Here is a 10,934-nt window from a genome sequence, read left to right on the forward strand (position 1 = left end):
ACCTAGATCTAAAGAAAGTGTAGTGGCAATGTAGTTTCAAATAAAGTGTACGAGGAATCTACTGTAACACTCGAGTGATAGCTCTGGTGGAAGAGATAGACACAATTTTAACACAATATATATGACAGGAAATCAAACATATGATGAGATATTTGATTCTAGATATGCTGATCAAACATATCCAAGAGATGATATCACATTACATGGTATTTTATTATGTAAATAATATAATATACTCTTTAGATGTAAGGCCAACCAAAAAATGAACAATTTACGTTCATTTGAGTACAAAGTAAAAAGAATATGAAATGTAATTTTGCTGTTTAAAGTTTATTCTATTTATTTTACAAAAAAAGCATGCAAAAGTAGGACATCCCAACTATCTTAAATTCTTGCACCTCCTGCATTTTATTGTGAAAAAATTGGAGAAATATGATTAATTTTTGTCATTGATTTAAGAGCTTCTTCAAAATTGATATGCCAAAAAGAAAAGACAATGCTACAAAAAGGGAGGAAATCTTGATAATTCGGGGAAACAGAAATAAAAACAACGGCCACAAATATATAACATAATATACAAGACAATAAATACACACAATTTATAAGTATATATCTTTTTCACTATTTTGTATGTCTATATTTGCCACCATTTCCTCCTTTCCATTGTCTTGACAAGCTCATTTGCTAATGATGCAAAATTTTCAGCTCCATTTTGCAGGTCTGCCGTGCGCTGGCTTATTCTCTGAATCACAATGAGCATAAAAAATATAGTTGAGAACCATTTAGACTCATGGTAACGACAATTTCAAACGCAAGAATTTGATGACCTTATGTACTATGCATGACAATAACTCAGTAACTTAACTGAAGAAACAAACAATAGCCAAGACTGGTGGAAGAACTTATTGGAACTTATCTTATGGCATAAACAATTATGCAAGTGTTTGAAAGAGCTTATAAAAATAGGTTATTACATATTGTTTTTACCTTATTTCTATAAGCTTCTCTACATAGCTTATGTCATAATCTATTTTCAGCAAATGCAATGTTTACCCTTATTCCCTCTTTGATTGTAGAAATAGTTTACACATAAGCTCTTAAGTTGTATGTAATGAATTAAGATAGGCCCAGTAGAATAAAATAAGCTCAAGTTATATTAGGTGATGAGTCATGGTATTCTATAAGGATCTGGAGAGATCCATTATGATGAGTCATTGGTTAAGTTGTTAGAATGTCAGTGCTATAAATATTGGAATGATCATTGTAATCTTTATCAAATGAATGACATGAAGAATTTCAATATTATCTTTAGTTTCTTAGATAGGAGTAGTTAGAGAAATTTAGTACTGAGTGATATTCATCACCTCTCAATGAAAGCACCAATTGATAGGTGATGAACATCACTTAGTACTAAATTTCTCTAACTACTCCTATCTAAGAAACTAAAGATAATATTGAAATTCTTCATTTCATTCATTTGATAAAGATTACAACGATCATTCCAATATTTATAGCATTGGCATTCTAACAACTTAACCAATGACTCATCATAATGGATCTCTCTAGATCCTTCTAGAATACCATGACTCATCACCTAATATAACTTGAGCTTATTCTATTCTATTGGGCCTATCTTAATTCATTACATTGTATATCCAGACACTCCTTAGTGCATCATATACTTTCTATTTGTGTTTTTCATGATTGTCTTGAAGAATTAGGTGCGACAATTTTTTCATAAAAGCTAAGAAAATTGGCATGTTTCAAGAGATATCTATATCAGAAAAATATCTACCTCCAATTTTTCCTGCCTCTCCATAAGCTTGTTTCTTGTTTGAGAGGCAACGGAAGCAGCATCCTGAAATCAGACAATAGTTTATATATTTAGCTCATTGAAATCAATAGAGTATGAAAAGTGAAAACAGAAAGAATGGACAATTTAACATTACCCCAGTTTTTCTGTAAGCAGCCATAATTTCTTCAGGTGTTCTGACCCTTGGCTTTACATCATCATTAGTTCCGCCTTGAAACAATTTCTCCCTATCACTTTGTGACTTATCTGCAAGCAAAAGGAAGAAACTATTACTAATCTTTGTAGGTAAAATATGATACAAGTTTTGAATTTATTTACCTTTCTGTTTGTTTTTAACATCAGGAGATGAAGTAGAAGCTGTAGTTTGAGGCTCGTCTATTTGAATGTCATCTGAATCAAAATAGAGCATGCTTTTAGGTTTCCATTACAAAGTGAAGAATTATTCAAATTATAAGAAAAATAGAAAGATAGCAAAAAAAAAATGAAGAAGCATTTCAACATAAAACCTATATCAAGCGCCACTTCCTTTTCATCGGCCACTACTACCACTGTTGGAAGTGAATCTGACAAAGAGGGCTTGAAAAAAATATGTTCCAAATGACCGAAATTGGAGGTTGGAATTTTTGTCAGTTCTGCATGAGAGGTTTTTCCTCCTTTCAACCCTTTGACAATACCGCCTAGAATCGCTGGCACAGTCGTCTGTAGCAAAATAGTTTAGCTTATTAAACTGTTTTTTAATGGCGGAAACTTTAGGATAAAAAATAAGAAAATTAGAAAAACTAAAACCTGTTTTTTCTTCTGATTTGAAGAGAATGAAAATGCGGCATCAGCAGCGGCTGCAAGAACGTTGTCGTGAAGACAAGGTAAACGCTCGAGACTCCTGAAATAAAATAGAAATGTCCGTTCAGCCTTTTCTTTTATCCATCTTAACCAGTAGTTTACACTGTTATCTCCTCATTAAAGAATGGCAAAGATACCTGAATTCATTTTCTCCAGCTAATAATGAGATGAATGCCAATTCAGAACCATTAGCCTGGAAATTATCAACATAAGATAGGCACATAAAGAAATGGAATTCCTCACAAATTTGAAAGTATTGGAGAGTATTTTACCAGCACAATCTGTCCATAATCATCGGAACACATGGTTTTATCCATGTTCACTTTATAATTCCACCTTAAAATCGACAATAAAGAGCTTTCCGCCACCAGTTCCAAATCTGGTAAAGATCTGTACACAGCCATTTGCCAATTTATCAATTATACATAATGGACAAAACCAATAAATTTAGTAATTGTTGTAAATAACATATATCTGTGATAATTGTATCCGTTTTTTAAAATAATTTATTTAAACAAATTAGTGTCTGTACTCTGTACTCTTTTTAATGCCCGTTGTTTTTCTACAGCAATGCAAAGTGAATTTAATTTGCTAGAATCCGTATTTTCTTATCAAGCATACACTTCAACCAAAAGAACAAAACCAGTGCTTTCACCTTATTTCAAATGTTCCAGTCTGAAGCAATGATAGAATCCCACAAAATTTGTCATCTTTCTTCAAAATTGTAGTCCAATAGCAAGATTTTGAATGTTCCACTTTTCGTATCGGTTTCTTATTTCCCTGTAAGAATATATCATATATGTCAAATTCATTTACAATGTGAATACAAATTTTAGGCGATAAACTGGTAATGGATTAGAAGACCTGTATCAATGCTTTTGTGGACAACAAGTGCAATGAATTTTCACAGCAAAGCAGGACAAGTGGATCCAAATGGATATCCCCAGAGTGTGTGGTTTCTGAAGAGAAATGTTCAGCCTCTGATGAATTTACCACAGTTGAGCTGCTTTCTTGCACAGGCTCTTCAGGGTGAGTTTCAGCAGTACTCTTCAAGGGTTCCTCGTGCTGCTTGTCATTTGATACTTCCGAGGTTGTGATGCTATCATCTGGAGCACAAAAATCTCTTAGAATCTATGAGGCATTGACACAAACATTGGACACAACCCTGACATTGACACATCGACACTGGAATTCATTTGAGAAAATGGAAGTAATTGAATATAATCACATGTGTTTGTGTCGTGTCAATGTCTGACACGTGACACCTTTAATCTGTAATGTCAGTGCTACATAGCTTAAAATTTCCAATGATATGCCAGGTGCGATAAAACTGAATCCATATTGTGTTCTTGATGAAATTTGTACTTGCCTATAACATACATTGAAATTGCAGTTGATTCCTTTAAATGTAATGGCCGGTTGGAGACCGTTTTACCAGTATCACCCTCAACTACACTAATTTTTCCATCCCTCGATAAGATAAATAGTATCTCCTCATGAGAGTTTCCTGAAGGTGTTTCTGGTTTCCTTGGACTATTTACATCACTTTGAAAACATGCTTGTTGTCTCCAAACCAATGAAGTAATTGGTGAGCTTGAGCTAGGTACACCGTCAATCAAGAACAAAACAGACAATGATTTCATATCGCAGACTCCAACCTGGAAAGAAGTAATTGATCCACATTAATCAATTGAGAAATTTGAAACTTCTAATTCTGATCAATTTTGCTAACAAGAAAGGAAATATGAATTAAATAGTCAGACGATACCCACACGACCACTTAAAAATCCAATAGCAAGTTTGGTTCCAGAGTTTGCAAAAGATAATGCTTGTACTGGAGAATCGAGAAGAGAAAAAACAGCACTAAAATGAGGTCCTTTTCCTTGTGGAGCGTCATGGACTGCATACAAGTTTAACAATATAAGTCAAGGGTAAAACTTCTCTTTTATTTTATGCACAAATATCATGGTTTGCAATGCATGCTTCACATATGGGGAAAAAAAGGAACAAGAATGAAGAAGGTAAGCATTCTACGATGATGACAGAATAGATAGTTTGGAACACAAGCTACAAAAAAATAAAAAAATAAAATAGAACTCGAATTCGAACGAAAAATCTAGCCTTCTACAATGGTGACAGAAGAGATCACCTTCATTTTTTGTTTCTGTGACAAACTGGAACTTTTTCCCATCAGAGCAGTCTTTAAGATCATACACGCGAACCTACAAAAGTCATCACGGCCAAGGATTAAATATAGAATAATAATGCATTGCCTTAGATAAAGTAACCAATTAAGAAAGATTTCTGACAAGACCACATTCATTGCCCACAGCCAGAAGCAAGGAAGCAGAACAAAAGTCCAATTTTGTCACTGGAGCATTCGAACCTGCCACTTTTACACCATTAACCTACAAAACACACAGGAAATTTGTGAAAAAAATAAGAGTTTAACTTTGATACACTGTCAGTGTAAAAAGTTTTATATTGTCAATAGATCACTCAATCATATGTTTGATTTTTGAAATAGTAATTATGTCAAACATATATAATGATCTGACGATTGACAATATAAAAAATCTTTAAACTGAAGGATATTGTTTTCATTTCTATCTATTTTGAAACAACAATATTGTGGAATTCATACCTCTCCTTCTATGTAGCAAATATAAGACAAGATTGGATGTGTGGCATCACACAAAAGGACAGATCCATTAGAATAGCCCACAAAATAAACTCTTTCAATTCCAGCACCTTTAACCATGGACAAGTGGCTGGGAACACCCCCAGTTAAGGGCCAATTTGAACAAGAAGCTGAACCAGGTGTTGAGCTAGTTTTCAGAACTGCGGCTACCTAAGGTAAACGAAATAAGTTGAAAAACCATAATATGAACAATGATAAGAGCCAGGTTTAGCAGAAAGTACTGAAAAACAAAAGAAATTACCTCAGCTAGAGTTTTCGATGAATTTAACTGACTTGGCAACTTGATAAGTTTTGCTACAGTTAAAGATGGATTATTCATAGGTATTAGCACTGGAAACTCCTGCGCAGATACAGAGGATGTCCTATTCTGCTCAGACATTAATGCAGACAAGCTATCATTATCATAATAGTGTATTTGTCCAGGGTTTGTCAGTACAAAAAGATCATCTTTGCTATTTAAACCCCTTGCTCCTATACTTGGCAGTAAAATCAAGTCTGCGAAAGTGCCATTAAGTGTAAGGTCTGCACGACCAATGCATTTTAATGATTCCATCCCCGATGACCATTCAAGAGTTAAAACCTGTAAAGGAGAGACACGTTAAAGTTTAGGGAACCAATGCACGCAAACTAAGAAAAGTTTCAACCACGTAGAAACAATTCGTTGATTTAAAGCCTTCACTTAATATGAATATTTAAGTGAATAAACTGAACTTTATCAATTCAAAATGAAATGAAAAATAGAAATGAACAAAGAACTTACAGTCAAAACTTCTTCCGATCCAATTTCGTCACCACCATACACAAACAACTGACCAGTGCAATCATTATGAGATTTGTGACTACTGGACCATTGTAAGACAATGACCGGGATTCTTCTTTCTGCATTGGACAGTTGTAGCCTAACAACATTTTTAGATGAAGTGGTTTGTTGGCCTTTAGAAGGTGCTGCAGACGACAAGTTCCAAAACAGGATATCTCCATCTAAGTATCCAACAGCGAGAATGGAGCCATCAGAAGATGCCCAACAAAGAGCACTTATTTCTTTATCTCCCAGGTTTTGTTCTAAAATATCAGCCGGAAGATTGGCGTTTGTTTCAGTAGAGTTCTCATCTTCATCTTTCAATTGGAGATCCTTTCCACCACCAAGGAACACAATTTTAGCTTCAGAAACATCCCAAAGAATTAGCAGTCCATCCTGAAATGCAATCAACAATCTGCAAAAATATCAAATTCATTCTTCATCAAATTGAGTGATGAATATACTTTTTTGTAGGAGAATCAGGAAAAATCCGATCGATTCTCCATGATTTTATTTTTTTCTCCTTTAATTTAATTTTTTCTCTAATTTTTAATTTTTTTTATGTCATTATTAATCACAATTAATAGGACAACTAGTAGTGTAATTTCTTTTCTTATATAAACAGTCCAAGACAATAGTAGTAAAATATGAAAGTATTATTCCATGACAGAACATACATGCTTCCCTACGGAATATAAATCATAAGTCATACATGCTTCAAGCAAAGATTTCTTTACACATATATAAATCATAAGTCCCAAGATTTCTTTACACGGCTTCAAGCAAAGATTTCAAATATTCGGTGGCGTGAAATATATTCACTTATCATTCAGTCAGCTTTCAAAGATTTTGGTATGAATATGACAGAACATACATGCTTCTCGTCAAATGGAAACGGATTGTCACTTTATCGTGAGAAAGTCGGGGTAACTTTCCCTCTTTTTGGACCATCGGATCGATTAAACAATCAAGTACGTGCAACTCAATGTTTGTCTTCTTTTCATAAAAAAAAAAAAAAAAAAACTTAAACCAGATTTCATCAACAAAAAATAAAAATAAACCAGACCTAGCATAATCTATTTGCTGGGGCTGCCATGCTTTACTGCCGACGTTCTATGGGCATGTTGTCACACCACCGCCGTTCTGACCGAGTTCCTCTTTTTCAATTTGGGGGTTCTTTGGTTACATGACCTAATCTTTGAAAAGTTCAGATTTTCGTTGTTATCTCTTTTGGGTGGGAAATTTGATTTCTCTAATTAGGGTTTTTAATTCTGCAGTCCAATCGCCCATTCCAAATATCAGAAGGCTCGAATCAGTATTACAGAGGGTTGCCTTTTCCTTCATTTGTAGAATTTTTTTTGTTTTGAATTTCAATAATGCCACGTGGCACAGTTTAAATCATCCAATGGAACAAAAAAAAACTAGGAAAGTTACCGCACCATGACTTTCCCGCAATAAAGGCAGGAGGCGATATGTTCCCCTTCAAATAATGTACTACAGATCAGTATTTCTTAGAACAATATTCAGCCATGCAGACAAATTACACACACTCGTTGAGTTCCGAAGTTGGCTCGGCAATTTCATTTAATCAAATCTAAGAAATCACTTGAAATAATAAAGATGGCAAGAAAATTAAAAATATGAATGTTAAACTGAAAGTTATATCTGGAAATCTGATTTTAGGAAATTGGATTCTTCTATTGGCATTGCTTTGGTAAATATCAATATGTAGCTATCAAATCATAATTCAAAATTCAAGGGCAAAGAAGTAGACTTAAAAAGCTATCTGAATGACATATATCTTGCCTGTTCCCAGAAGAATAAGGTTGTGAAAGAATTCCAACAATTGGTTGGTCGCTGGACTCCGGAAACCCGGCAGTTTCTATCAAAAGGAACAAAATGGCAATGAGTAATTCTTAAAACAAAGAAAAACAATTTTACACACAAAAGCATAGATGAATGATATGAAGATGACATTTGGACATGCCGATTACATAGCATGTGTATTGCATTGGGTCTCGGCATTACATATATTAGTGTTGTCAATTGCAGATCATGGTAAATATTGGTTTCGTTGTATAACAATACTCGGTGAACTTCAGTACTATCGAATGTATGTTTGAAAACTTATGACCAACGCAAAAGATTGACGAGATCACATGTATGACATTAGAGAAAGCAAGATATGTATTAATTATCAATCATCACCAAAACATAAAACAAGAAATTACCCCTTAGAAATTTAGCTGACAAATGATTTGATGACTTCAAAAGTTGTCCTTCCTCGGCATCAAACTTTATCACAGAAAACAGGCCATGCTCATCACCGACATAACTGAATATTATAGTAGAGTATAATGTTAATAATTATGTAATCACAACCATTTTCAAATAACTAGTAGCAATAAGAGGTAAAACATACAGATGTACTAAATTAAAAGTATTTCTCTTACATGAAATGTGAGCCGCTGATGACAGAAAAAGCGGTAATATTGGATTCCCATTGTAAAGAACAAATAAGGCTACGACTTTCAAGATTCCAAACCTGCCAAAGAAAAAAGGACTAATTGAATGGTTTGCATTTAGTCATATAAATCACAACCTATAATGAGCTAGGAAGTCAAAATCAATCAATTTAACGATATCAACATAACTTGATGTGCTAAACTGTTCATCTAGTTCATAACCAATTATATATGTACCAATTCTTTCAACAATGTATGATGGAAGGGGAAATGAGACAGAAAAGGAAATTTACCTGGATATCATTATCATTTAAGACTCCAACTAAATATCCCTGGTTTTGTAGGAACTGCAAGTAGCAAAAGAATCCAACACATCAATATCACATTCATATAGAAGTAATTACATTTATCACAACTTCGCAAGCTTATCTAGCTAGTTATTTTGATAATTTGCATAATAGAAATCCAAGAACATCTAACTCTATATCAATCGGAGAAGTAAAAATGCCATGTACCTCCAAGTATTTGTAAGGAAGTTGTTTAAAAGAAATCAAAAGTCCTTCAATGTTATCACTGCCAATCACCTTAAGTCTTCCATCCCTGCCATTAAACTATGCAGTATGAGCGACTAAAGCACCATCAACCTATTACGACATGCATTTTCCAGCTAAATATATCTCACAATATATGCCATCTTTCAAACATCACCAGATTAGAACAATCAGACATTATGGTAATAAAAGGATTCTGTCATTAAAAACCATCTGCCTAATAACGGACAATGATTATGTCGTTATGCATTCTCCTAACAGAACGCACGCGCCTTATAACATTAAATCAGGAACATCACCCCAACAACTAAAAAATCCTACTTTACTCACCAACAAAAAAAAAAACTCATTTTTCAGAAATTAAAAGGAACTAAATTACCCATCACAGATAATTATAATAACCCAAGATAACATTTTTTTTCCCTAAATTTTTTAGTCCATTTTAACTAACTAACAATTGTTTCATGCAATGGAAGCAGCTCAGACTTCAACCACCAAAAAACTATAGTATACAAAATTAAAAAATAACAACTTTAATACACAAAAATGAGTAAAAAACTATTGTAGCTCAAATCACATGCATTGTAATATTAATACACAAAAATCATCAATAATCAATAAAAACAGAATCAATAGAGAGAGAATGAAGTACTCACAAAGTCCCAATAGCTAAAAGTCGTTGAATGGGATCAAAAGCGAGAACTGAAGAAGAAGATGGAATGCCATAGTGAATCACAATTCTTGGATCCAATTCAGTTGATTGTAAACTACCTTGCTGCTGAAACTTGTGCTGAAAATGAAAAAAGAATCAGAATTTGAAAATCAAAATTGAGAAAAACAAAACCCAGAAAGAAAGAGATGATTTTTCTTACGTTGTGATGGTGTTGCACAGCTTTGTGTAATAATCTCTTCGCAAACATGGTTTGATGAATTGATGATGATGATGTTGGCGTAGGTTGATGTGTTTTAAGAATAATAATTTGGTTTTGCTTTGTTTTGTTGGACTGATTATTCGATGATGCAAATAATTAATAATTTAATTCATTTCAACTTTTAAATTTTTTTTTTTTTTGTAACCATAAACTTTTAAATTTTTTTTTTATGAGGGATTGTATGCAGATGGTAGAGTCGAGTTTCGAACACTAAATTCTCTAATTTTCACTTTAAGATGATGAGTTTTTAATCACTACTCCCTCCGTTTCAAAATGAGTGTCGTTTTAGATGTTTACACACATATTAAGAAATGCAATGATTAAAAGAAAGAGAATGGTTATTTTACCAAATTCTATTGGTTAGTTTTAAAAGTAATACTTTGGAAGTAGTGTGCAGAGTATTAATTGGAGGATACAATTGAAAAGAAAAAGTTATTATTGCATTGGAAACTGAAAACGACACTCATTTTGAAACAATTTTTTTAGCTAAAGCGACACTCATTTTGAAACAGAGGGAGTATATTATTAAAAAAAATTAGATAAGTGGAGTTTTCAAAACACGAAAGATAAAAACAACGTTCATCTAAACTTTTAACAGATATATTTACAATTTTGTTGACAACACTTTTTTTATATTTGGATCAATTTCTTATCAACTTAATCAATTATTATTGAAATGTTTTGAATTAATTAATTGACTAATGAGAACAAACAAAACTTTGTATTTTCTAGCTCATCGGTGAGTCAACGGAGTAGTTAGTTGACGTTTTCTTATTTCAATCTAACTTCATTACTTTAGTATATATTTAATATTAACAATGAAATTTTAACAT

The 10,934-nt window shown here is 33.1% G+C and overlaps 1 protein-coding gene across 1 annotated transcript; it reads right to left on the minus strand.

Annotated features, from left to right (window-relative positions):
- Window positions 1-440: 440 nt before the first annotated feature.
- LOC146908027 (uncharacterized) lies at window positions 441-10,170 on the minus strand. The gene is made up of 24 exons (XM_085726744.1): window positions 10,042-10,170; window positions 9,826-9,959; window positions 9,134-9,218; window positions 8,912-8,965; window positions 8,607-8,698; window positions 8,385-8,488; window positions 7,960-8,035; window positions 6,115-6,568; window positions 5,596-5,934; window positions 5,298-5,504; window positions 4,963-5,061; window positions 4,803-4,875; window positions 4,426-4,553; window positions 4,023-4,311; window positions 3,518-3,759; window positions 3,309-3,433; window positions 2,926-3,043; window positions 2,791-2,846; window positions 2,600-2,693; window positions 2,320-2,512; window positions 2,132-2,203; window positions 1,950-2,059; window positions 1,796-1,858; window positions 441-742 (listed from the first exon to the last, which is right to left on the minus strand). The coding sequence occupies exons 1-24, from the start codon at window positions 10,087-10,089 to the stop codon at window positions 635-637; spliced, it is 3,363 nt and encodes a 1,120-aa protein (XP_085582870.1). The 5' UTR covers window positions 10,090-10,170; the 3' UTR covers window positions 441-634.
- Window positions 10,171-10,934: the final 764 nt, after the last annotated feature.

The sequence above is a fragment of the Medicago sativa genome, chromosome 7 (assembly GCF_051527215.1).
Source record: "Medicago sativa cultivar Bolivia chromosome 7, Bolivia_mono, whole genome shotgun sequence".
In the NCBI taxonomy this organism is placed as follows: Eukaryota; Viridiplantae; Streptophyta; class Magnoliopsida; order Fabales; family Fabaceae; genus Medicago; species Medicago sativa.